Source organism: Pan paniscus, chromosome 20 (assembly GCF_029289425.2).
Source record: "Pan paniscus chromosome 20, NHGRI_mPanPan1-v2.0_pri, whole genome shotgun sequence".
Classification (NCBI taxonomy): Eukaryota; Metazoa; Chordata; class Mammalia; order Primates; family Hominidae; genus Pan; species Pan paniscus.
Window position 1 is genome coordinate 48,143,206 of NC_073269.2, and position 27,417 is coordinate 48,170,622.

At 51.9% G+C, this 27,417-nt stretch overlaps 2 protein-coding genes across 4 annotated transcripts in view; one reads left to right on the forward strand and one right to left on the reverse strand.

Moving 5' to 3' along the window:
* Positions 1-27,417, forward strand: part of LOC100976543 (CEA cell adhesion molecule 6) — a 910,921-nt gene that overhangs the window by 277,887 nt on the left and 605,617 nt on the right. The gene's annotated exons all lie outside the window — the stretch shown is intronic.
* Positions 1-27,417, reverse strand: part of GRIK5 (glutamate ionotropic receptor kainate type subunit 5) — a 70,832-nt gene that overhangs the window by 39,836 nt on the left and 3,579 nt on the right. For 2 of the 3 annotated variants that reach the window (XM_024926408.4, XM_024926407.4), the window contains exons 2-12: positions 26,470-26,598; positions 26,001-26,165; positions 23,534-23,631; positions 23,264-23,429; positions 20,125-20,303; positions 18,742-18,795; positions 18,479-18,640; positions 16,135-16,287; positions 15,640-15,744; positions 15,417-15,524; positions 4,372-4,575 (exon numbers count right to left, since the gene is read on the reverse strand). In XM_024926408.4, coding sequence (XP_024782176.2) covers positions 4,372-4,575; positions 15,417-15,524; positions 15,640-15,744; positions 16,135-16,287; positions 18,479-18,640; positions 18,742-18,795; positions 20,125-20,303; positions 23,264-23,429; positions 23,534-23,631; positions 26,001-26,165; positions 26,470-26,548 — 1,473 coding nt within the window. In that variant the 5' untranslated portion in view covers positions 26,549-26,598. Of the gene's footprint in view, positions 1-4,371; positions 4,576-15,416; positions 15,525-15,639; positions 15,745-16,134; positions 16,288-18,478; positions 18,641-18,741; positions 18,796-20,124; positions 20,304-23,263; positions 23,430-23,533; positions 23,632-24,076; positions 24,218-26,000; positions 26,166-26,469; positions 26,599-27,417 lie in introns of those variants that run through there. The other variant, XM_034946080.3, reaches the window with a different exon arrangement.

Sequence of the window (27,417 nt, forward strand, 5' to 3'; positions counted from 1 at the left end):
AGGAGGCTGATGAGAGGGGTGGGACCTGAATTCACACCATGGCAGTGATGGCAGGGAGAAGGCCAATGTCAGCCATGGCCACTGGGTGGAAAAAATGGGTCATAATTCAAGACAGGCCAAGGAGCCCTGTGCCTGGCCCAGGGGTGACTGGCAGGATGCTGGTGCCCCAGGCTGTCTTCCATCTGGAAGTCACTCACCAGCTCTGGGCCACCCTGATGGGGTGCCCACCTTGGCTCTCCTGGTCACTAGCCATGGGCCTGGACATGAAACCTTGATGCCTCACTGTACATTTGAGAAAACGGGGCTAATACCAGTCCCTCCCTCACTGGGTGGCCATGAGGAGTCAAGGATGGAGACAAGTCAGAAAGCTCAGACAATGGCCTGGCACAGCGTGCCACTCCATCAGTGTACTCCGAGCTTCCCAAGTTCCCAGCTGGAGGGCTGGAAAGGGCACGGGCCTTAAGTCAGACACACCTGGCTGCAGCCCTGTGCACTGGGGACTCCAGATCTCACACTGGGCAGTGATCCTCAGGCCATGAAGGACTGCTATGAAAATTATGTTAAGTAACACTTGAAAAGTTCCTCGCACATGGTGTGAAATCAACAAATGACAGCTGCTGCTGTTGTGATGACGGTGGTGACTATTCCTGTGCAGCTCGGCACACTCGGCTATCCCACAGCAGGGCAAGGCCAAACTCCACCTATCCTTCACGCTCCAGCTCCTCCTCCAGTGTTCTCCCTGTAAATGTCATTGCCATCACCCAGATGCCCAAGCCAGACACAGGAGGAACGCTCTCCCTCCTGTCCTCTCTTGCATCCCCCACCCTAGGCAGTCACCAAGCCCTGGTGCTCTTTAGCCCTTCCCCTAGTCTCTAGCTCTGACGTTCTCCTGCCTGAGGCCCACCAGCTCATTCCTTATCTCCTCACTGGTCTTCCTGTTACCACTGCTTCCCCCAACCCCAGGGCCAATTCACTTGAGCCAGATCAAAACCCTTCAAGGGTGGCCGGGCATGGTGGCTCATGCCTGTAATCCCAGCACTCTGGGAGGCTGAGGCAGGTGGATCACCTGAGTTCAGGAGTTTGAGACCAGCCTGGCCAACATGGCGAAACCCATCTCTACTAAAAATACAAAAGTTAGCCAGGTGTGGTGGCATGCGCCTGTAGTCCCAGCTACTCAGGAGGCTGAGGCAGGAGAATCATTTGAACCCAGGAGGCAGAGGTTGCAGTGAGCCAAGATCACCCCACGGCACTCCAGCCTGCCTGGGCAGCAGAGCCAGAGTCCGTCTCAAAACAAAAACAAAAACAAAAACAAAACTCTTCAAGGGCATCCCATGGGCTTTCTGCTGAGGCCCAAACCCTTTAGCCCACTCAGTAAGAGCACATCGGGCTTGTTCACCATGGTATCCCCAAGGTATAGCACAGGGCTTGGTATACAGTAGGCACTCAACAAACATTGGCTGAATGGAAAATGGATGAACACACAAATCTATGTATGTGCTGGCCATGCTGGTATGAATAATAACAATAATAAAAATAGTATAATCCCAGCACTTTGGAAGGCTGAGGTGGGAGGATTGCTTAAGCCCAGGAGTTCAAGACCAGCCTAGGCAACAGGGCCAGACCCCATCTCTACAAAACACACAAAAATTACCTAGGCATTATGGCATATGCCTATAGTCCCAGCAACTCGGGAGGCTGAGGTGGGAGGATCGCTTGAGCCCAGGAGGTTGAGGCTGCAGTGAGCTGTGATTGCACTACTGCGCTCCAGCCTGGGCAACAGAGAGAGACCCAGTCTCAAAGGAAAAAAAAAAAGGACACACGCATACAGCACCCACTATGCACCAGGCCCTGTTCTAAGTTCTTCACTGCATGTTGTTCTTCAAAACAACCCTATGTGCTAAAGGGTTGTTATTCCCCAATTTTACAGTTGAACAAACTACAACCTAAAGAAATGTTAAGCACTTGCCCAAAGCCACACAACCAGTGCACAGCAGAGCTAAGCTTCAAACAGCCAACCACAGACACTCTCAGCTGCCACACTTTGCTGGCCCCAGGCCCCAAATCCTCTCACCCTACCCTACTGAGTAGGCCCTGAGACACAAAGGTCAGACAGCTGTAAATAAGGACTGTTCCAGACTTCTCTGTTGGTGAAAAAAGGGCATCCAGTTTAGAGTGACTTCAGGTGCAGGGCTACTCCCTTGGAGCCTGCTTATTTCTGGGATACCAGATGAAAGAATATTTCTGAGCCTACGTGACTAAAGACCAGGCTGTGGAAACAGGTCACGAGGAAGCCTGTGCCCTCAGGTGGGCATAGAGCTGTCAGCTCTGGGGCTTCTCATCTCCTGTCTCACCTGGGGCCTCTTTGGGCTTCAGGCTTTAAAATTCACCCTGGGCTGGGTGTGGTGTCTCATACTTGTAATCCTAGCACTTTGGGAGGTGAGGTGGGCGGATCACTTGAGGCCAGGAGTTCAAGACCAGCCTGGCCAACATGATGAAACCCTGTTGCTCCAAAAAATACAAAAATCAGCCAGGCACGGTGGCGCACCTGTAATCCCAGCTACTCGGAAGGCCGAGGCAGGAGAATCGCTTGAACCCGGGAGGTGGAGGTTGCAGGGAGGCAGAGGTTGCTGTGAGCAGAGATCGTGGCATTGCACTCCAGCCTGGGCAACAGAGGAGACTCTGTCTCCAAAATAAATAAATAAATAAATAAAATAATAATAATAATAAAATTCACCCTGACCTTAAAACTCACCCTGGGGCAGAAGTTTTCAAACCAGCTGGCAGCTTTATGGGGCAGCGCCTTGGGACCTGCCTGTGGGGTGGGGTGGGAGGCCCCCCCATCTCTGCCTTCACCAGAGCAGCTCTGCTCTTGCCCAGGGTTCTGAGGGAGTTTGCAATTGGAAAAAAAGTTCTGCTGTCAAAATAACTTTTGAAAGTCAGTGCCCTAAGGGATAAACGTCCTTGTCAAGCAAAGTGGCCCTCTCATGTCTTCCCTGGTGATGTTCAGGGGGTTGGATGCTGTAAATTCTGGCATGAGAGAGAGGAGGGTGAGAATCTCTGATGAGCTCTGTCAAGTCTAACGTCAAGGCTGCCCTGGCCATCTCTGGCCACAGCCCCTTGGTCTGCACACCAGCTCTGGGAGTGTCCTAATCAGGGGCCTACTTATCTCCCAGGGCACAGTCCTGCCTCTGGGCAGTTGTGCCCATAGTTTCTCCCAACTGGAATAAAAAGAGGAACTACATTTCAGTCCCCCAGTATCTGCCAAGCGATGTGTGAGGTACTTGTCCCCATGTCCCGTAACCCTCACTATAGACCTGCAAGGTATTATTATCCCCATCTTAGGGAGGGGAAAACTGAGGTTCAGAGGAGAGAAATGACACTTAAGGATTCAAATCTAGGAGTGTCTGACACCCAAAGATCCTTTCCACTGCACCCTTGCCTGCCACCTCCCATGGCCCTGCCTTCCATCCCTCCTCAGCTGCAACCAAATTCTGCCCACGCTCAGGCCCCGCTGGTTCCTCCAGTGCATCCCGCTCCCTAGTATCGCCCCATCTTTGTAGATGCTATTTCCCCTGCTCCAAATACGCTCCCCTTCTCCCACACCCCCTTCATCTTGCTAACTCCTTCATGACCTTTGGGAATCAGTTTGGGTATCGTCTCTTCTGGGAAGCCCTCCTGGGATACCTGACTGGGTCAGGAACCTCCTCTGGGACCGTCCTCTGAGCTCCCCAATCACAGCCCAGACGGCTCTGTGCTGTGGTCATTCACTGTCTTGCACCCCAAAGAGACTCTAAGCTCTTGGGGGCAGGGTCCAGATCCACTGTGCTCACAGTGGGATCCCATGCCCAGCAAGAGGCAAGGCACATAGTAGGTACTCAATAAACAGCCACTGAATGGGTGAATGTATGAGTTCTACATGCAGCCCTCCAGGTCCATGATGTGCCAGGCCCTCCCTAGCAGGTGCTGGGCATAGCACACAGGTGAGGTGTGCTCCCTGCTCTCAGCCCTGCCTCCTGCAGGAAGCCTTTGACCTCCTCAGACCTTTTCCTGCTCCCCACTCCATGTCTCTTTCATTCACTTAACAAATCTTTGCACACCGACTAATCCAAGGTGGCATGAAAGGGGCATTTGGCAAAGCAGGACACAGGTGGTGATGCATGTACCATCTCTCCTCCTCTGTCCCATCCCACGGCACCCGCCAGGCACAGGCATACAGCGCAACATCAGTGAGGTGGTGTCAGGGGCCCTTCATGGCTCCTTCCTCTTCTGCCACCGGCCAGGCTGCTTCTGAAGTTAGACTGGCTGCCCAGCTGCCCGCCCTCCCTCACTCGCCGGGTCCATGCCTCTTTCCCAGCCCCAGTCCAGCCATACCCGGTTGATGAGCTCGCCAACCATGCCCGTCCAGGAGCCGTTGGGCTCGGGCGCCCCGTACAGCCCATCCTCCACCAACCGCAGGCGGTAGCGGAAGCGCAGCAGCTCGGCCAGCTCCCGCAGCATGTCCACGCAGAAGCCCTCGAAGCGTTCGTTCCCCGACAGGGCCTGGAAGTTGGGCCGGCGCATGACGTATGGGTTCTCCTGGGTGGGCAGAAGAAAGCAGGGGTCAGAGGCTGGGTGTCTAGTGGCTGGGTTGCGGATCCTGGAGCCCGGACCAGGCAGGTACAGCAGGAATCTGCTTGCTGAGCAGGGTTGATTTATTCATAGTACACATTTCTCACTTACAAATGCTCAGAGTGGGGAATAGACCTGAAAGCCAGGGAAAAACACATGGGTACTGCCAGTCCCTAGCAGATTGCAGGGAGCCATTTTAATCTCCAGCAGCCAACCTGATGCTCATTGGTGCCAAGCTCAAATGCGTATGAGGGAGGAGGGAACTTTAGAGTGAGTCAGACTGGATAGAGCTTGTGCCAAAGTGGATCAGGGGCTTTCAGATTTCTTATTACAATTCACAGTAAAAGACACATTTTACCCTGCAGCCTAAGTCACCCACACATGAACACACGTAACTAGACTTAATTCCACAGAACAGTCCTTGCCCTAGTAACTATGGGCAATACACTGATATTTTCTATTCTGCTATACTTCATCTTTCCACATGGCCGGTAATGACTCACCAAACCAACTTCATGAGCCACTAATGGGTTAAAGATGGTATTCCCTCACCAGGGTTTAGCTCCAGTCCAATTCCCCATGAGGGAGGCAGGCTGAAGATGACAGATGGTGCAATTTTTTTTTTTTTTTTTTTTTGAGACAGAGTCTTGCTCTGTCACCCAGGCTGGAGTGCAGTGGCGCGATCTCAACTTACTGCAACCTCCACCTCCTGGGTTTAAGCGATTCTCCTGCCTCACCCCCGCCAAGTAGCTTGGATTACAGGTGCCTGCCACCACGCCCGCCCAATTTTGTTTTTGTATTTTTAGTAGAGACGGGGTTTCACCATGTTGGCCAGGCTGGTCTTAAACTCCTGACCTCAAGTGATCCGCCCACCTCGGCCTCCCAAAGTGCAGGTGTGAGCCATCGCACCTGGCCCAGATGGTGCAATTTTAAGAGAATTTGGAAACTTAAGATTGTTTTGTAAAGTCTCCTGGTTATAAATGTTAGCAACTCTCATGCCTGAAATCCCACTGCTTTGGAAGGCTGAGGTGGGAGGATTGCTTGAGCCCGAGTTTGAGGCTGCAGTGAGCTATGACTGTACCACTGCACTTCAGCCTGGGCAACTAAGCAACTCTGTCTCTAAAATAAAATAAAATAAATGTTAGCAACTGATACGGTTAGGCTTTGTGTCCCCACCCAAATCTCACCTTGAATTGTAATCCACATAATCCCTACATGTCAAGGGAGAGACCAGGTGGAGGTAACTGAATCAGGGGGGCGGTTTCCCCCATGCTCTTCTAGTGATAGTGAGTTCTCACAAGATCTGATGGTTTTATAACGGGCTCTTCCCCCTTCACTCGGCACATCTCTCTCCTGCTGCCTTGTGAAGAAGGTGCTTTGCTTCCCCTTCGCCTTCTGCTATGATTGTAAATTTCCCAAGGCCTCCCCAGCCATGCTGAACCTGTGAGTCAATTAAACTTCTTTCCTTCATAAATTACCGAGTCTCGGGCAGTTCTTTACAGCAGGATGAAAATGAACTAATACAGCAACCAATTCAAATTCTAATACCAATTATTATTAAATGTTCTGCAGGCCAAAACAAACAGTTTCTAGTTTGCAATCTCTGACCTACAGTCAGTTTGCCACATTGACGCTTATTTCTGAGGGGTTTGAGCAAACTTTACTGATCCCATTGTGCCAAAGAAACACAAAAGCAGAAAGAATGGTCCAAGTGCTAGGAAAACAAGGCATGTGATGATGGTAACAAATGGGAAACTTATCTGGACACAGTTATTGTCTAAATGGTTGTTTGTACAATGTCACTTTGGAATAATGAACAAAAGGACTTAGGACTTAGGGAAGAGCCAGGAAAGAGCTTTGGTTAAAATATACACAATGAGCCAGGTGTAGTACCTCAAGCCTGTAATTCTAACACTTTGGGAGGCCAAGGCAGGTGGATGGCTTGAGCCCAGGAGCTCAAGACCAGCCTAGGCAACATGGCAAAACCCCGTCTCTATAAAAAATACAAAAATTAGCCAGGTGTGCTGGTGTGCACCTGTAGTCTCAGCTACTCGGGAGGCTGAGGTAGAGTCCCAGAGGCTCAGGTTGCGGTGAGCCGAGATTGCACCACTGTAGGCCAGCCTGGGAGATGGAGCGAGACTCTCTCAAAAATAAAATAAAATAAAATATCCACAATGGTTATTGTGTATTGAGAAACTGTGCTGTGCATTCTCTCGATGACATCATTTTAATTCCTTATGGTGACCTTACACTGAAATGGGCATAAGTAGATTCCTTTTACACATGTGGACACGGAGGCTCAAAGTGGTTAGGTGACCTCTGTCACCTCTCATTCATTCAACACACAATTACTGAGCTCCATGGTAGATGTGGCCACAATATTGTGCTGCTTCTTCTAGCAACAGATGGGGTCCATTTCTCCCTGGGTTCAGACTTCTTGGTCTGAGCTGGCCTTATGACTTGTTTTGGCCAACTGGATGTGGCAGAGGTGATGCTGTGTGAATTCCAGAGTCTCAGCCTTCAGAGCAGCCCCCATTTAAGGAAGCCCAGGCTGGCCTGCTGGAGGGTGAGTGAACGAAGGCATGCCAGCCAACAGCCAGCATCCACAGCCATTCTGCACTTTCCAGTCCAGTCTGGACACCAGCTGAATGCTGCCGCAGTGTGCCCAAGTGAGACCAGCCAAAGAACCACTAAGTTGACCCACGGAATCATGCAAAATAATCAACTGCTATTGTTTCAGTTTCTGGGTTCTGGGTGGTTTGTCACACAGTAATAGAATCTCCTACTATGTGGCCAGGTCATAAGCTCTGGACTCCAGGACCCCACAGAGCCCTACAGCTACAGGGTGATGGAATGGAGGGCAGTCAGTGATTCTCTATTAAGCTGCCTTTCCAGAACCAAAATTGTGGAACGGGGAACAAGAATGTGAGATAATACTAATAATAGCGGCAGCAGCCAGCATTTCTTGTGGGCTTGCTGTGTGACAGCAATTCTGTCAGCGTGGGATGGCAGTATTATTACGTCTCTTTTAGAGATGAGGATGCTGAGGTCCAGAGAAGTGAAGTAGTAAGTGGCTGAGAAGGACAAGTTGGTCTGATTCCAAAGCTCCGCTCTTAAGCCCTGTGCTAGACTGAGCTCAAGTGGACAGAATCAGACAGTGGATATGGGAGAAGCCAGAGAGAGACGAGGGACCCAGGTTGGGTATCAAAGCTGGAGAATCAGAAACTGAGAATCCTAGAGACAAGGGCCTGGCTCCCATACAGCCCCCTTGACATATAGAGGATAGAACCAAGGCTCAGAGAGGTAAAGCATCTAGCCCAAGGCCACCCAGCTGAAGCAGGGCAGTGGGAAGGGAGATGGGGCAGAGCTGGGCTTCACAACCCAGTCACTGTGCACTCTGAACCCTGTTCCTTCCACTATGCCAAGCTGATCTCTAAATTCAAGACTGAGGAACTTAGGTTCAGGGTCTCAGGATGGGGTCTGCGCTTAGAGAGACAAAAAGAGACTGGGGCCTGTGAATAGAAATTAGATAACCGTAATCTAGGACTCAACTTAGAGTCACAGACTATCAGAACAGAAGGGTCCTCAAGGAGCCTCAAATCCAGGGTCTTCAGACTTCAAAAAGAATCTTATGCAGAAGCCCAACACTGCAGCCAGACAATGAGATACTGCTAAGTCCAATTCTAAGAATTTACCCTACAAATGGCTGTGCATCAAAAACGCAGGTCCAAGAAAGTCAGTGCAGCATTGCTTGTAGTGAGAACAAAGACTGAAACAACCTAATTTGGGCCAAGTTAAAAAGATTATCGATGTCATAAAAGAATCCCAGGCAACCACTAAAATAGCAAGGTCTACAAGGTATATTAGGAGGAAAAAAACAAGCTACAGAACAACGTGTACAATATGCAACTCTTTGTTAAAGAAAGAGCAACGATGTGCTTGTATATGCATAGACATTTCTGGGAGGATGGTGGCCTCTGAAAAAAGAAAATGAGAGACCCAGGGAAGGAAGGAAACTGATTTTTCACTCCTCACCTGCCTTGTACTCTTTGAATTCTATTTTACGTAGGTTTGTATTAACTTCTGTCCCTTCCCCAATTTTATTTATTTATTTTTGAGACAGAGTCTTGCTCTGTCACCCAGGCTGGAGTGTAGTGGTGCGATCTCGGCTCACTAGAACCTCCACCTCCTGGGCTCAAGTGATTCTCCCACCTCAGCCTCCGGAGTAGCTGGAACCACAGGTGCGAGCCACTAAGCCTGGCTAATTTTTGTATTTTTTGTAGAGACAGGGTTTCATCATGTTGCCCAGGCTGGTCTCGAACTCCTGAGCTCAAGTGATCTGCCCACCCCAGCCTCCCAAACTGCTGGGATTACAGGCATGAGCCACCATGCTCAGCCCCCTTCCACAGTGTAACAATTTTTTTTTAATTGAAGTATGATATTTAAGTGTGTATGAACATGCATGGTTGGCTGGGCTTGGTGGTTCACGCCTGTAGTCCCAGCACTTTAAGAGGCCAAGGAGGGAGGATCACTTGAGCCCAGGAGTTCAAGACCAGCCTGGGCAACATAGGAAGACCCCGTCTCAATAAAAATAACTTATAAAAAATAAAAAGAAATGCAAAGAGTCAAGAAGAACCAAAGTAATCCTAAAGAAGAAAAGCAAAACTGGGGGTTTACCCTGCCAAATGTTAACACTTAAATTAAAGCTATGGTATTTAAGACACTGCAGTACTAGAACAAAGACAGACAAACAGACAATAGAATGGAGTGTTTGGAAACCCACATATAAATGGATATTGATTTGTGACAAAGGTAAAACTGTCCTGAAGGGGGAAGAATTATTGTTATAATAAATGGTGCTGCTGAATTAAATACCCATATGGAAAAAAATGTATTCTGGCCAAGTGCGGTGGCTCATGCCTGTAATCCTAGCACTTTGGGAGGCTGAGGCAGGTGGATTACTTGAGGTCAGGAGTTCAAGACCAGCCTGGCCAATATGGTGAAACCCCTATCTCTACTAAAAATACAAAAATCAGCCAGGCGTGGTGGTGGGCGCCTGTAATCCCAGCTACTGGGGAGGCTGAGACAGGAGAATCACTTGAACCCAGGAGGTGGAGGTTGCAGTTAGCCAAGATCGCATGCTACTACATTCCAGCCTGGGCAACAGAGTGAGACTCTGTCTCAAAAAAAAAAAGAAAAAAGAAAAAAATGTATTTTGACTCCCCTACCTCACATGCTACATAAAAATCAATTTCAGGAGGATGGCAGACCCAAATGTAAAAGGCAAAATTATTAAGTTTTTAGAACACAAATAGTAGAATATCTTCATGATATAGGGGTATACACGGAATTCTTAAATTCTAAAATCATTAACCATAAAGGAAAAAAGCTGATGAAGAGAACTTTGGTAAAATTAAAAATCAAATCCTTTTATCCAAAATATACTACTGAGAATGAAAAGGTAAGCCACAAAGGGGGACAGGACATTTGCAATACATACATCAGACAAATGACTTGTACCCAAGAATGTATAAATAACTCACAATCAGGCTGGGCACAGTGGCTCACGCCTGTAATCCCAGCACTTTGGGAGGCCGAGGTGGGCAGATCACGAGGTCAGGAGATCGAGACCATCCTGGCTAATCGGTGAAACCCCATCTCTACTAAAAATACAAGAAATTAGCTGGGCGTGGTGGCGGGCGCCTGTAGTCCCAGCTACTTGGGAGGCTGAGGCAGGAGAATGGCGTGAACCAAGGAGGCAGAGCTTGCATTGAGCCGAGATTGTGCCACTGCACTCCAGCCTGGGTGACAGAGCAAGACTCTGTCTCAAAATAAAAAAACAAACAAATAAAAAATAAAAAATAACTCACAAATCAATAAAAAGTCATATATCCCAATTTTTTTAAAATAGAAAAAGACATGAATAGGAACCTTGCAAATGAGGATTTCCAAATAGCCAATAAAGGGCCAAGTGTGGTGGCTCATGCCTGTAATCCCAGCACTTTAGGAGGTCAAGGTGGGTGGATCCCTTGAGCCCAGGAGTCCAAGACCAGGCTGGGCAACATGGTAAAACCCTGTCAATTAAAAAAAATTGTTTTTAATTAGCTGGGTGTGGTGGTGCACGACTGTGGTCCCAGCTACTCAGGAGGCTGAGATAGGAGAAGTGCTTGAGCCTGGAGGTCGAAGCTGCAGTGAGCTACGATTGGGCCACTGCACTCCAGCCTGGGTAACAGAGCAAGACCCTCTCTCAAAAAACAAAAACAAAGAAAAATCAAATAGCCAATAAACACAAAAAGGTGTTCTCCCTCCCTGATCATTAGGGAAATGCAAATGAAAACCACCATATATGGTTGGTACCTTTATACACTCACCACTGACAAACCGAGGAGCAAGTGGAATTTTCATTCATTCGCTGCCGCTGGGAATGAAAGTGAAAGTGGTTCAACCACTTTGGAAGACACTTTTACAATACCTGCTAAAGCTAGGACAAACACCCTGCGACCCAGCAACTAGAACACACCCAACAGAAACACCAGTACATGTTCACCAAAAGACATGGAAGAGAACCTTCCTAGTAGTACTATTCCTAACAGCAAAGAGCCAGAAACAAATGTCCATCTAGATTGGATGAATCAGGAAATTGCAGTACATTCAACATACAACGAGACTACACTACTTGCAATGACACAGATGAAACTCATAATGTTGCCAGAAGCAGCCAGTCTCAAGAAAGAACACACAGTACGATGCCATTTATATGAGGTTCAAGGGCGGGCAAAGCTGATCTGTGGTGACGGAAGCTGAGATGGGGGTTAGCCTTGGAGGGTTAGTGATTGGAAGGGCATGGGGAGGATTTGGGTTGGGGACAGCTGGTTGGTTACACAGGTGTGTTCAGTTTTTGAAACTTCAGTGAGAAGTAACACGATTTGTGCACATTTCTGTATGTGTGTTACGCTTCAGTGAAAATCTCTCAAAAGTAAAAACAAAAAATTAAAGTAGGGTAGGTTCTAGAACATTCCTTACAAGCTGATTGCTTGGACCCTTTCATGAACCTGGGATCCAAATCCTTGTCCAGGATTTCCTGCAGTGTAGTTTAAACAACACTGATCTAGTCCAACCTCCTCACTCTGCTATGAATATTTTATTTACGTATTTATTTATTATTATTATTTTTAGACAGGGTCTCACTCTGTCGCCCTGGCAGTGGTATGATCTGGGCTCACTGCAGCCTCAACCTCCTGAGTTCAAGTAATCCTCCTGCCTCAGCCTCCCAAGTAGCTGGGATTAAAGGTGCACACCACCACGCCCAGCTAATTTTTGTATTTTTAGTAGAGATGGGGTTTCGCCATGTTGCTCAGGCTGGTCTCAAACTCATGGGCCCAAGTGATCCTCCCGCCTCGGTCTCCCAAAGTGCTGGGGTTACAGGTGTGAACCACCATGCCCAGACTGCTAGGAATACTTTAATCCCCTCACTTTAAAGGAGGAAACTGAGTATAGAGAGACCTGCTAGGGGCACACAGTGTGTGGATGGCAGTGCCAGGCTCAGGACACAGCCCTGAGGGCTCAGAAAGAAGTAGAAATAATGGAGGCAATGTGGCCTGGCACGGTGGCTCACGCCTGTAATCCCAGCACTTTGGGAGGCCGAGACGGGCAGATCACGAGGTCAGGAGATCAAGACCATCCTGGCTAACACGGTGAAACCCCGTCTCTACTGAAAATACAAAAAAAAGCCGGGTGTGGTGACGGGCGCCTATAGTCCCAGCTACTCGGGACACTGAGGCAGAAGAATGGTGTGAACCCAGGAGGCGGAGCTTGCAGTGAGCCGAGATCGCGCCACTGCACTCCAGCCTGGGTGACAGAGCAAGACTCTGTCTCAAAAAAAATAAAAAAATAAAAAATAATAGAGGCAACGTGGTGCAAAAGACAGGCATGTGGGCTCTGCTGCCTTCTAGCTGGGCGACCTTGGGCACGTCATTTAACCCTCCTATGCCTGAGTTTCTTCATCCGAAAATCAGGGCTTCTGTGAAGATTGTGTCACATGAGCACAGGGCTTGGCACAACGCTCAAAGCCACGAACCACAAGCTCAGGAGAGGGAGGGAGGGAGGGAGGTGCTCTCACACGTACCTTGGGCACTGCAAGGGCCTTCTTAGCTCATGTGATCCTCCCACTGCCCCTCAAGGCGAGACGCAGACCCGTTGTACAGATAAAGCAATGGATACTGTAGTTAAGTGACTTGAACTAATAAGAGCAGAGGAATGGGACTGAGGTCCCTCTGTCCGCGGCAGAGAGACTACTCTTAACTGCCATACTAGTCACCAAAGGGCAGAGTGAGGCATCTCAGCTCAATGAAGGGAATCCTCAGGACCACCTGGGTACCCTGACAAATTCTCCAAGACTGGGGCGAGACCAGCCGCTGAGGAGGGCGGGCCTATGCACAGCCTCAACTCCGTGGGACTTCTGCACCCCCAGCTTCCCCATGGGGCCTCTCTCTATCTCAGCGCCAGCCCATCCTGTCTCAGCACAAGATCCCTGAGCCTGCCCCAGGGGCAGCGCCAGCCTGCACCCCATCACCAGAGGCCCTCGCTCCCACACCCAGACCACCTCTAATCCCTAGCAGCATCCCTCATGGGCCAACAAGGAGCCTTCCTGACTCCAGATCTGGCCCCGCCCCTTCCTGCTCAACACTCTCTCCCCAAGGTAAAGCACAGGACAACTGAGTCCTTCAGAGCCCCTTCCCCACCTGCTGCCCCGCAGCCCCTAGGCTGCCTCTGTCCCAACACTCACCACAACCCTCTGTACTTGCTAGGTATCAGTCACAGCTCTAGGCCCTGGGATAGAGCAGCGAATGAGACAAGTTCTAACCCACATCTTGCCCTAGGCACCCAGTTTGAGTCACATCTGAATCTCCAAGTGCCTGACACAGGTCTTGCCCAGAAACCCATGTCAGGCAATATCAGCGAATGAACAGGGCTTGTCTGGCTGTGTACACGTTGCCTCCCTGTTCAACCTGACAAACACCTCCCAAAACCCCAGCTCCTGCCCCTCCTGCTGCTCCTGCTGCCTGGGATATTTTCTGGGCACCCAACTCCTATGCAACCCCATCTAATGCCACCTCTGCCAGGAAGCCTTCCTCCAGCCTCCTAAAGCTGACTCAGTCCCTCCTTTCTTTGGTAGTCCCTCATTGTGGGAATGACTGTGTCCAGGTCTATCTCCTCCATCAGACTGGGACCGCCTCCCAGTGCCACCTGAGAGCACCTGACTCATATCTGTGCTTCTAGAATGTAAGGGCCAGCACCATACAGCTTTGGTAAATATTTATGGAATGAATAAGTGAATCAACCCATCAAGAGATAGGTGAACATCAGGAAGGGAAGAAAAATACAAGCTCCCAGGCCTTGAGGAGAAGCAGGGAGGAGAGTGAAGACACTTGAAGCTCCCAGGGTCACAGCTCAGCTCTCCTGACCTCCCCTCCCTGACCTTTGCACCCCGTTCCCCACCAAGGCCCCCAACTCTTCTGCCTCCAGGAGGCTTCAGGGATTGACCGCACACCACAGCACAGAGGGTCTGACTGCTCCTAGCCAAGCCCCCAGGGCCCCCTGGGGAGGCTGTTAGGAGGTGTCTGGTTTCCCGTCTGCAGGCCATCTGTCCCTCCACAACAGGATCACTGGCCCTGCTCCAGAGGGACTCGAGGTCCATTTTAGATCAGGAGTTCCCTAGGGACTGAGGGAACTGCTCTGCGACTCACTGCTTTAGGTGGCCCTCTAACATCCTGCAAAACCCTCTTGTAACCCTCTCTGAATGTCAGCATCCACAGCGAATAGCTGACACAGCTCAGAGTTACTGAGCGGCTCCCTCACTAACAACGAGTGCTGACAGGCCACGGACTTGGCCACTGTGAAGAGCATGGCTGCCTGGCATGTCCAGCCTCCAGGCCAGCCGCTTGGGGAAGCCTCCTGCTCGCCAGGCCCTGTGGATCACCCCCTCCCTGACCTCCTAAGGCACTGGAAGCCCATTGTGCCTGGCAGGAGGCAGCATGGTGCAGCAGAGAGGGCACCAGCTCCGAGCCTGACACTAGCTCTGCCGGGGACTCACTGTGTGACCTGCTTCCTTACCCTCAAAAGGGGGAAATAAGACGAAGCTCACAAGGGTAGCCGTGAGGTCTAAAGAATGACGCTTGGAAAGGGCCTAGCACAGTGCCCGGTGCAGAACAGGCGATCAATAAATACTTGACATACAAAGGCCCCTCTGCCTCTGATTTGGTGAAATGCAGGAGTGGCACCCCCAGGGCTACAGGACAGCGCCCCTGTCTGGTGCTTGGGTACTGAGAGGTCTGGAGCTTCAGAACACAGAGGTCAAGACTCAGGCTCTGAAGGATTAGAGACATAGCTTCCAGTCCTGGCTGTGCCGGGTGCTTGCTGTGTGACCCTGGGCAAGTCGCCTCCCCTCTCTGAGCCTCAGTTTCCACAACTTCAAGATGGACACTGAGTTGGCATTGTTGATACATGTTGTTGGCAAGGGTGGCAAAACAACTGTTCTGGCAATCATGATTCATCAGGATTGACCAGAGCCAGATACTGTGCAAAGAGCTGGGTTAAATCTGGCCCTGAGGGCAGTCTGCTCCCCCCCTGCTCTGGCAGCATTTAGGATGGTAGCGCCTTGTTCACAACCTGGAGTTGCTGCGTGCAGGAATCCCAGCCCCCACTGGCCTATGAGCTGTGCCAGCCAATGCATCCCTCCACCTCACGGTGGGAGCTAGGACTGGACTCAGGGCAGCGCCACTCCCAGGCCCCCATCTAGGGCCACTCACCAGGATGGTTGTGACCACCAGGGTCTTGTTGGCCAGTGTCTGCGACAGGTTGATGTCCAGGGTGGTGGCATTCATGGCCAGGGTGCGGTTAGAGTACCACACCCCAATCTAGGGGGCAGAGAGGGTACTGTCAGCTCAGGCCCTGCCTGAGGTCATGGCAGCCTCTGGGCCCGCCCCCACCCTCACCCCAGCAGGGCTCTGGCGTCACCCTGGGTCTGCTCACCTCACGGTGGCCCTGCCGGGACTTTTCTAGGATGCGCAGGGTGTAGTTGGTTCTCTGCCCTTTGCTGTTGAACTCGACCCGCCCGGTCAGCCCATCATACTCTACCTGGCAGGGTGGGGAGGTGGGGCAGAGGGAGAGTGCAGGGGCCCAGAGATGGGCAGGGAAGGCCCAGCGTGGTGAGACATCCACAGAGAAAGGCACGGACAGACCGGGGTGGAGGGGACAAGAGAGAGAAGAGGAAGATCACAGTCAAAAGAGCAAGATAACATGCAAGGAAGCAAGAGGAGATGGGACAAAAGGCATGAAGAGGGCAAGACTCAGAAAGAGAGAGAGAGAGTAACCCAGATAGGCAGCAACAGCCAGGAGTGGACAGGGGAGGCAGTGGGTAGGGTGGGAAGAGCAGGGAGGGCGGAGGGCCACAGGGTGGTCACAGTGAGCGCTCCCACCTGAGGTGGCCGTGTCCTGCCTCCTCCACCCATCCCCGCTCGGGCTCACCATGCGCAGGTAGTTCATGAGGCTGGTCCCGTGGGGCCAAATGTTGGCCGATGTACAGGCCAGAGGCTTCACACCGATCTCCTGGCTGCGGTTCAGCTCTCGGACAGCGCTCACCACCACGTGCACGGCGTCAAACATCAGGGCAGCTGACAGCTGCGGTGGGACAGAGGCGGGGGTGGGATGGATAAGAGGCTGCTTAGGCAGAGGAGCCCCAAAGGCCCCTGAGCTGCCACCCTCAAACCCTCAAATAACTTCCCTCTCCCCAGGAATGGGAAACTGGGTGGGTCAGGAGTGAGGAAGTGGCTCTGGTGTCTTTCTTGGGAAGTGGAATTGACAGCGGGGAAGGTGTGTGTGCTTCCCATGTCTTGGTGGGAGTAGGTCTCCCAGAATGTATGTGGCCATGTATCTCTCAGAGGGTGCCTGGATAGCTACTGTGTCACCTGCATGGGCAGGTATGTCTGTGAATCTGGGTGATGCAGGCCAGGGAAGATGGCCATAGTCCCCGTCTGAGTGTGTCTGGGGCACGTTTACATGAGTGGGGCTGGATGACGATGCCCATTCATCTATACGCAGCTTGGGTGTGGTGTCAGAGAGGCAGGAGCATATAATGATTGGTCGCGGGCCTGGGAGGCAGGTGGCTCAGAGCTAGAGGCCTGGCTCTGCTATTTTCTCATTCTTTGACAGGGCTAAGTCCTCATTCCTCCCTGAACCTCAGTTTCCTTCTCTGTAAAATGAGGATAATAGTAATCTCTACCTTCATGTGCTGTTACGGGGCTCCGGTGACATAACGCCTGTAAAGCACTCAGAACAGTGCCTGGCACACAGTTAGCATCCCATACACTCTAGCCCCCAATCTGTGACACAACCACGGTGTCTGTGTGTGCTTGTTAGGGTGTGCCCCAGCTGTGTTAGTGTGAAGGTCTGAGTATCTGTGTTGTGTAGATGTGCACAGGGGTACACACAAATGTGCCTCTGTGTTGGGGTGTGTGATGTCCCTGTGTGGACACATCTGACTGGACAGCTTGGTGTCCATGTGCGCTCTGCGCGTAGAAGTGTCTTGGTGTCTTGGTATCTGAGTAGATGTCTGTGAACAAATACACATAAATATGCATCTTTTGTATGCTGGTATTTATTCAACATCTATTATCAGACACCTGTTATGAGCTAGGCTGTTTTAAGTGCTGGGGATACAATGGTGAACAAAATAAACAGAACCCCCTGCCCTCATGGAACTTACAGTCCTCAAATCCATATCTCTATGTAAGTCTAATATACAGTAAGCCACATCGTGATGAAATAAGCAAATATAAGTGCTATGGAAAAAGACAAGGCAGGGAGGGGTAAAAAAATAGGTAGTTTACCTTTTTTTTTTTCTTTTGAGACAGAGTCTTGCTCTGTCACCCAGGCTGGAGTGCAGTGGCACAATCTTGGCTCACTGCAACCTCTTCTACCTCCCAGGTTCAAGCGACTCTTGTGCCTCAGCCACCCAAGTAGCTGGGATTACAGGCATACGCCACCACACCCAGCTAATGTTTGTATTTTTAGTAGAAACAGGATTTTGCCATGTTGGCCAGGCTGATCTCGAACTCCTGGACTAAAGTGATCCTCCTGCCTCAGCCTCCCAAAGTGCTGGGATTACAAGTATAAGCCACCATGCCTGGCCAATTTACTTTTTTTTTTTTTTGAGACGGAGTGTCGCTCTCTCGCCCAGGCTGGAGTGCAATGGCATGATCTCAGCTCACTGCAACCTCCGCCTCCCAGGTTCAAGTGATTCTTCCACCTCAGCCTCCCAAGTAGCTGGATTACAGGCACCTGCCATCATGCCCAGCTAATTTTTGTACTTTTGTAGAGATGGGGTTTCTCCATGTTGGCCAGGCTGGTCTTGAACTGCTGACCTCAGGTGATTCACCTGCCTCGGCCTCCCAAAGTGCTGGGATTACAGGTGTGAGCCACCGCGCCGGGCCAAGTTTACCATTTTTTAAACAGGAGGAGGAAGGAAAAGTCTTATACCTGAGGGGACACTGGAGCAATGTCCTAGTGATGGGGAGCAAGCCACTGCTTCTCTCGGAAAGTGCACAGGAAGCAGGGGGAAGAGGGTGTGCAGAGGCCCTGAGGTGCACCTGCTTGGGGCATCAGAGGCACCTCGAGGAGCTGGTGTGGCCAGAGTGGTGTGGGAGGTAGAGAGAGAGGAGGACATGGGTCCAATGCATCACAAGGCCACACCACGAGGCCTCAGGGAGGGCAAGAGGGTTCTGAGCATGATCTGAGCGAGGTCTGAAAGGGGGCCCCAGAAGTATCTGTGCACAGAGTGTTTCTGGGTGTGACTGGGTATCTGTGTGCTCACCGCAGGGCCCGGGTAGGTGCTGGCTTCACAGTTCTCCCTCCAGGACATGTTGAGGCTGCGGACAAACTCAGGGTAGAAGGGGTGGGACGTGTTGAACATGGAGAAGCCCAGGATGTTGGAGGAGTCCTCCACAATACCGTCCAGATGCAGGATGGGGAAGTCCTGGGACCAGGAAGAGGTGGTGAGGCCTGGGGCTAAGCCCTAATGGGACAGCTGTGATGGGAAGGAAGTGGGGGCAGAGATGGGCCAGAGGGCATACACACCATGGTGGTGAGGATGTACTTGTAAAACGCTGAGGTCATTCCCAGTTCCGAGGCCTGGAAAACACAGGAGGCAAAGAGGCAGAGTGAGAGACAGAGACCCACAGGCAGAGATGGGGAGGACTCAAGAGAAGAAGAGAGATTTAGAGACAGGCCTGGTGAGAAGACACCCCATGGGAAACATAGTAAAGTAATAAATGCTCAGAGATAGACAGACAGGGAGGAGGAGACAAGTGGGAGCAGAGGGAGGCCTTAGTCCCTGGTGTCCTGCCATGCTGACTGCTGTCCCAGGTGGGACATTTTGCTAGAGGAGAGATTTTGCTAGAGGAGATTTTGCTAGAGGAGAGAATAGGACTCCCAAATGCCCCCTGTCTCTCATGAAGGCACTTAGAAGATTTCCTTCTGGAGATAGGCCAGAAGAAGCCTCAGAAATAGGGCAGGAAGGGGAATTATCTTTATTTATTTATTTATTTTTAAAGACAAGATCTTGCTCTGTCACTCAGGCTGGAGTGCAGTGGTGGGATCATAGCTCACTGAAGCCTTGACCTCTCAGGCTCAAGTGATCCTCCCACCTCAGCTCCTGAGTACCTGGAATCGTAGGCATGTACCACAATGCCCAGCTAATTTTTTAAAAATTGTTTTTTTGTAGAGATGGGGTCTTGCTATGGTCCCAAGCTCCTGGCCTCAAGCAATCCTCCTGCCTTGGCCTCCCATGGTGCTGGGATTATAGGTGTGAGCCACCAGGCCCAGCAGAGAGGAGAGCCTTAATTTTAAGCCCTACACTCTCCAAAAGCCAAGGTTGGGCTGCAAATGTGTAGGACTCAGCCTAGGCATAAGGTCAGAAAATTGATTCCCTGCAATCTTTAAAAGTGCTTTGCAATAATAGCAGCCAGTTTGAACGTCAAGATTCATTCTTGAGACCCTTTTCTCATAATCCTCGAGGAAAACAAAGCTGGAAAAATTCTTCCTGCCAGAAGCACCCAAGTCTGTCCCCCCACGAGAATTATAACATTAAAGGGCACCAGCTTGCATTTCCTGGGTGGCAGGAGTTGGGCTCTCATCACGTGGGTGTCAGGGAAGGGCAGGCTTGGAGAGGGAAGAGACAACTGTTCACACGGCTGGCACGGGAGGGGCCAGCCGTTGTGTGTTAACCCTCACAACCCACCGAGCAGGGACTATTCACAGGGAGATGTGGTGACTGCTCAGGACCACACAACCAGGAAGCAGGCAGGCTGAGAGACAAACTTTACAATTATCATCTTCACGGAAGAAGAAGGTCTTGAAGCCCCCTTTTGACTCCTGAGGCCCATGGGCATTGGGTGACTTGCTCGGTCACCCCAAGTTTCTGGCCCCAGTCCTTTGGGAAATCAGAGGTAGGGGCCTCACCTTACGGAGGATGAGGTGGGAGATGGAGGCGTTGGCGTCGATGATGATGGTGGACACCTTGTCATCACGGATCTCCTTGAGCAGTGGTGTGGGGTCCCGGCTGTCGTCCAACATCCTCACTGACAGCGTCTCCTTGGAGATGAGGAAGCCACGCACCAGTTCCTCCAATCGCAGCAGGCCTGAGGGAGGGGTGGGGCCTTGGGTTGGAGCCCTTCTGGGTACCCAGGCATGGCGTAGACACTCCCTCCTCCTCAACATGGGGCAGCTGGGCAGAGGACTGGAGGGTGTGCAAGGACATGGGGCAGCTGGGTCCCATGGGGTAATGGGCTTGGGGACCCAAAGCCTGGGCCCTCCCCAGTTAAAATCCCAACCTAGACCTCTCCCTAGAACTCCAGATTCCTGTCTCTGCCACCTTCCTGACCCCTCATTGGGTGTCTTGACAGGTATCTCATGCTTAATCTCCTTGCTCAACCACCACAGCTTCCCCATGTTGGTGAACAGCATCTCTAGTGTGCCAGTCGCTCAGGCCAAAACTCTGGCTTCCTCTCTTTCACACCCAATCCATCAAGGCCCTCCCTTCCAAACACATCAGATCCCCTCACGCCGTGCCACTGTCACCACCCTGTCCTGAGCCACCACCAACTCCTGCCTGCTGCAATCCCCAAGCCTGCCCCTGAGTCTGTTCCCTACACAGCAGCCAGAATGATACGGGTCAGATGTGCTCCTCCTCTGCCCCAAACCCTCAAATGCCTTCCCAGCTCAGTCAGAGTCCTAGAGGCCAAAGTCCTCACAGCCTCCAAAGCCACACAATCTGCCCAACTCAACCCCTTGTTACTGCCCAGACTGCGGGAATTCAAGACCAGCCTGGCCAATATAGTGAGAAGCCATCTCTTTAGGAAAAAAAAAAGGTACTTGTTGAGCATGTGCTCTGTGCCAGGCTCTGCTCTTGGTATTGGGGTCAGCTGTGAGTGGAGCAGACCAGGTACAGGATGAGGAGATGAGTTTGGCAACAAACACCGCAAATAAATGCATTACATAGTTAGAAATAATGAGTTCTATGTTAAAGCAGAAATGAGTTATGAAGACTGGGAGTCTAGTGTGGGTGTGGGGTGCAACTTTAAATGAAATGGTGGGCGGGGGCCTCATTGAGACACTAGAGTAGAGACTGATCCCTAATAGCCTAATATCAAGAGCCAGGCCTGGCACATAGCAGCTGCTCAATAAATACCTTTTTTTTTTTTTTAACCACCCAGCCCACAGCTCCTCCTCTCCCCATCACTCACTCTCTGGGCTTGAGCCACACCACCTCCTTGCTGTTCTGCACACACCATAGTCTTGCTACTGTCCTGCGGCCTTCACGCTGGCTGTTCCCTTGGCCTAGAACCCTCTCCTCTCACATCCTTACACAGCTCCCTCCTTCCCCTCCTCCAGGTCTCTATTCCAACATCACCTTCTCAATGAGGCCCTCGCCCACCATTTCATTTAAAGTTGCACCCCACGCCCACACCATTCTTCATAAGTCATTTCTACTTTTCCATAGAACTCACTACTTCTAACCATGTAATGCACTTATTTGCAGTGTTTTTTGCCCAAGTCCTCTCCTCAGAATGTACTTGGACTACTTCACCCACGGCTGACTCCTAATACCAAGATCAGAGCCTGGCACAGAGCAGGTGCTTAATAAATACCTTTATTTATTTATTTATTTATTTTTTTGAGACGGAGTCTCGCTCTGTCGCCCAGGCTGGAGTGCAGTGGCGTCATCTCGGCTCACTGCAAGCTCTACCTCCCGGGTTCACGCCATTCTCCTGCCTCAGCCTCCTGAGTAGCTGGCACTACAGGTGCCCGCCACCACACCTGGCTAATTTTTTGTATTTTTAGTAGAGACGGGATTTCACCATTCACAGGATGGTCTCGATCTCCTGACCTCGTGATTCGCCCGCCTCGGCCTCCGAAAGTGCTGGGATTACAGGCGTGAGCCATCACGCCCGGCCATAAATACCTTTTTTTTAAGAGATGGGGTCTCGCCATGTTGCCCAGACTGGTCTTGAACTCCTGGCCTCAAGCCATCCTCCCACCTTGGCCTCCCAAAGTGCTGGGATTACAGGCATGAGCCACCACACCTGGCCCAATAAATACTTCTTGAAGGAGGAATTCCTTCTAGAGGCTATGGAGCACAGTCCCTCCTTGCCTCAAGCTCCATACCCACAAATCCACCAGCCTACCAGACATCTCACATGAATGTCTCAAAGACACACCATGCCCGACGTGTGCCCCTGATGAATCGTGTTCCTCCTTGGCAAAGGCCTTGCACCATCCCTAGCCCCACCCTCTTCTTTCCCTCACGCCTCTCACATCACCCTGGCCCCCTCATTCCAACTGCCACCACCTGGGCCCAGACCAGTGTCGCCTCTGCCCTGCCTTTCACTTGTCTCCTTGCCACCCCTCTTGTCACTCTCCAGCCTGTTCTCTACACTGCAGCCAAAGGGCTCTTCCTAGAACACGAATCTGACCCTGTCCCCTCGCCCTGCCCGGCGTGGGGACTTCCCATGGCTCCCATCATCTCTTGCTTCGTTGTTCTCACATTTCAGCCACTGGGAGTATCTGCAAGCCTCTTGAAGGGCTGTGCTCCCTGGGCCCTCTACCTCTGCCCGTCACACTCTCTACTTAGAACCTGTTCCCTCTTTCTTCCCACACCCTTCAGGTTCAGCTTGGATGTCTCTTTCTCATAGACACAGGCTCTGAACCTCCCAGATGGATTAGGATCCCTCCTATGTGATACCAGAGGCTCCACGTGCCTCCTGGCAGCACACATACCACTCTGTATCACAACAGCTCAATGACCAACGACCTCCACTAGAACCGGAGTTCCAAGCACCCAGGGACCACGCCCAGGGCCTAGCAGAGGGCCTTGACATGACAGGTGCTTAGTCACCATCTGGGGACTAAATGGATCTCTCTGGGGAGAGAAGGGGTCTGTGGAACCAGAGGCCTCGGTTTCTGAAGATGGGAGAAGAGCCTGGTGCCTGGGTGCCCCAGGGTTCTAACTAGGGGGCAGTGAACCACTGTGTGGGACACCAGATCTCTTGGGAAGGGGTGTCTGGGGGAACAGAAAACAAAACATTCAGTTCTCCCTCACACTCAGCCTTGGCGCAGATGAGGCTGGCCGAGGGGTAGTTGAAGGACTTGAGGATTCGGGAGACCGCCAAGCTGACGTCCTCGTTACTGGGGTACAGGCTGACAGACGCGAAGCGAAGGTACTGAAGGCGGGGTGTCTCCTCGGGACCCACCTTGATGTGGGGGATCTGGACAGAGAGGAAACTTTGGCCTCCATCCTGCTTCTCCGCCCAGCCCTCGCCTCCCAGGGACCCGCTCCCCACAAAGCGCCGGCCCACACTCCCCATCTCACCTCCTTCTCTCCACAGATATGGCTCACGGTGGAGGCAGATGCTGGGCTAGAGGAGGGCCCAAGGACAGACACAACCCCTTTGGGTAAGATCTGACACACTGCGTGGGAAGGGGAAGAGACCGCAGAGTCAGGGACCCCCTGCCTCCTCTCCTTCCCCATCCCTCAGGGAGCCGCCATGGCCCAGGAGAGGATCAGACACTGGCAACTGCCTGATCCTCTTCTGCCATCCGGGACCCAGAAGGCCAGTCTCTGACCCCACCCAACAAGTGAACATGAGGGGGCATGAGATGGAGAGAGATGAGGACACAGCAACAGAGGGACAGGTCAGGCCAAGGGAGATCAAAGGAAGGGATGAAGAGAAAGAGACACCAGGGGCCTCCTCTGCCTACAAAGCCTGTGCCTAGTCCCTCAGCCACTGTTGTTCTCAATCTTTTCAGCCATGCCACAACCCACGGTGCACTCACCACCTCCTCCCCTGACCCCACAGCCCAGGTCCCCTGGAGCCTTCCCATACTCCAAACACCACTCTCCCACTGCACTTACTTCCTCCTCTTTCTTCTGCTCTCTTCCTCCTTATACACATGTGTGTCTCAAGACTGGGAGGTGGAAAGCTGTTGTTTTTGCTTGTCCAGTGCCTGTTCTCATGGCAGAACCCTAACTTCTCCTGGGGGAACTATCCTCACCCTTCAGTCCAGGGTTCCCAGGATTGACTGGCACCTGATGCAGGCCTTGGGGAGTCACAGAACTCCATTCTTCTAGCCATGGCAACTGGTTCAGAAATACATATGGGTGCAAATCAGACCATGGAGCACCTTCCCCAGGTCTTTTGCTACAATTATCACTGGGTTTGCTAAACTGGTGAGATGTAAGCTTGGTGCTGCTGGGGCCATCTCACCACCAGTTGAGAGAGCATTTCTGAAAATGAAGCCAACTCAGAGGAAAGCAGGCCTCAGAGGTAAAGACACAGAGATTCCCAGGATGTCATCTGAATGCCTGAATCCAGCCATGCCTGAAACAATCCTAGGCCATCGTTTGAACACCTGGATTCAGCCATGCCTGAAATTTGTCCTTAGGTCTTTTAGTGACATGAGCTAATAAGTTCTCTTTTTTTCCTTAAACCAGGCTGAGTTTGGTTTCTGCCACCTCTAACTAAAGGCATCATAACTCAACACCTCATTTCCTCCAAACTGGCTCCTTCTGGACCTTCCACACTGGTGAGGGCCCCACCATTCACACAGACCAGATGCCTGGAAATGGTCCTTGCCTTCAATCTCTCTCCTGACAGCCAGTTAGTCACCATGTCCTGTCTCTTCTTTGTCCTCAAATTTCTCACATGTATCCCCTTCTCTTCAACCCCTTGGCCCCTGCCCTAGTTTAGGACTCTCAACTCAGACATATATCAGAGTACACACTCATCACCCAAATCCAGTCTCCAGATTCTCTTTCCAGAAGCCTCACTCCCTGGTATAGACCTATCAATGGCTTCCCAGTGCCTGTGGGTGAAGGTGGCATCTTTCACCCTGGCACTGTAGCCTCCTTGAGCCAGCGTGACAATCTGCACAGCCTCGCTTCCTACTACCCTGTCACACTTAGCTCTGAAGTATCTCACAATCTCTCCAAATATGTCCTGAATCCAGGTGGATTCAGGATGGGCTCAACCCCACACCCCCTCATTTCTTGGCTCCAAATACTTCCCTCTGCTCCCACCCCGATCCCCACCTCATCTCCAGACTCTAGGCACATGACTGGAATGCCATCTGCCTCCTCACCCTCCATCCCAGCTTCTCCCAAGTTGTACTCTGTGCCACATCAGCCAAAAAAGCCTGTGAAATGCCATACCCCATTCTTCCTCTTACTGATCTGAAACATACACGAACACCATAAAGCCTCTGCTAAGGCCTGCAGGAAAGAAACCTGTCTAAAACATGTTTTAAGGCAGCATCTCCCAAAGGTCTAACTCCAGCACATCTGTTCAAGTGACACCTTCGAACATTCAGCCCATCAGTATTCCATAGACACTTCCACACCCCTGTGATGTGGCCGGCCGTGCTTGGAGCCACGCCACTCTTTCTACATCCTGTTCACCTTTCAGAGCTCAGTTTCAGACTAGCCTTCTCCAGAATGCCTTTGCTGACCCTTGCCCAAGCCTCCTGCCCTCCATGCCTGGGGCCTGTTATTAAGCTCTGGGGGCTAACAAGCATCCCCAGCCAGCTGGGATGATAGGGCTTATCTTTTCAACGCCGCCCCGTGCTCCTCCAGAGCAGAACTGGGGCTTATGCTCTCCCTCCTCTCCAACCCCCAGGCCCAGCAGCAGCCATGTCTGGGAAGAAGGCAGAGACAAACACAAAAGAAGGGGGAGGATGGAGCTAGAAGAGGACAAGGCCAGGCCAGAGGCCAGGGGCAGAGGGATGGACTGAGGGCCACCGACCTGCCCTGCCTCACCCCACGCCCCCATGGCCCCGCTCACTGGTGTCCGTGGTCTCGTACTGGCTGTCCCGCTGCAGCTCAAAGATGTCTACTTCCACTCGGGCCTTGGCTGGGACCTCGATGATCCCGTTGATCTGCTCCCGGGCCAAGGCCAAGGCCAGACGCTCGCCGCGGCCACACACTGTCTGATCATCCAGGATTGCAGCTGAGGGGACACATGGGTTGGGGACCAGACTCCTGAGTCCTGAGGAAGGAGGGGGCTGTGGTCTTAGACTCCAGGGCTCTAGGGTGAGGTGGGTATACGGACCAGGGGTCTAGACACCTGGATCTGAGGTTGGTGGGAGCTAGGGGTCTGGACTCCTGGGTCCTGGGGGAAGGAGGAACTGGAGGCTGGGACTCCTTGCTGCTGAAGAGAGCTGAGACCTGGACCCTGACGGACTGGCATGCCTGGGTCCCCAGAGGAGCCCCAGGGCCTGAGGATGCAGGGGCAGGGTGCGGGAGGGCCTCACCCATGCGCAGTGATGAGAGCACCTGGCAGCTGGGGCTGGCGAAGGCAACAATCAGCAGCAGCAGCAGCTCAGCCGGCATCTTCCTCCCCTCCTCATGGGGACGCAGCTGCCGCGGCCCCCACTCGCCACCTGCAGGGAGACCCCCAGCCCAAGGGGAGATTACTATGTGGTGGGATGGAACCCCTTGGAGGCCTGCTGGATGGGGTGGTCACAGAAGCCTTGGGGACATTGTTGGCAAGCAGTTCACAGCTCTGCAGAGCCCTGCTCTGTTTAGAAGCTGGCAATACTGAGGGCATTGCAAGAAGGGAAGCTCAGCTCAGAGGGGCACTACCAGAGTGGAGGTCACAGTGCTCAGGCGCTGAGTAGGACAGGCTGCAAGAGAGAGGATGGGCACAGCTACCAAAACAGGAGGGAGGCGTGCGAGGTTCTCAGGTAGGAGTGAATTCCTGGGACCAGCCCCACCCAAATAGGAAACCAGGAAGTGCCACCCCCCACCCAGTCCCGCCCCTGTCTCTGGGCAGGCAGCCGTTACTAGGCAACAGAAACCGGCTGGAGAGGATGCGGTGGTTGCTAGGCAACCCCATCCCAGGCCTCACTTGCCACTTTCCTAACGTCCCCGGTTCCCACAATCCCATGGGGAGAGAGGCCTGGACATCCGAGGTCTGGAGGAGAGAGTATCTGCGAGTTAGGAAACTTCGGGAGAGATGGAGAGATGGAGAAAAAGAGAGAGGCACACACAGAACCCCATAGATGAATGGACCCAGAGCAGTAAAAGGGAAAAAAAAAAAAAAAAAAAAACCAAAGAGAGAGAAGGGAGGAAACAGAGAAAGTGAAAGAGAGGCTTAGAGAAGGGAAAGACAGAGAGACTCAGAAAGAGAGAAAGGACAAAATAGATAGAAATACAAGGGAAGAGAAAAGACAATAGGAAAATGGGGGTAGAAATGGAGA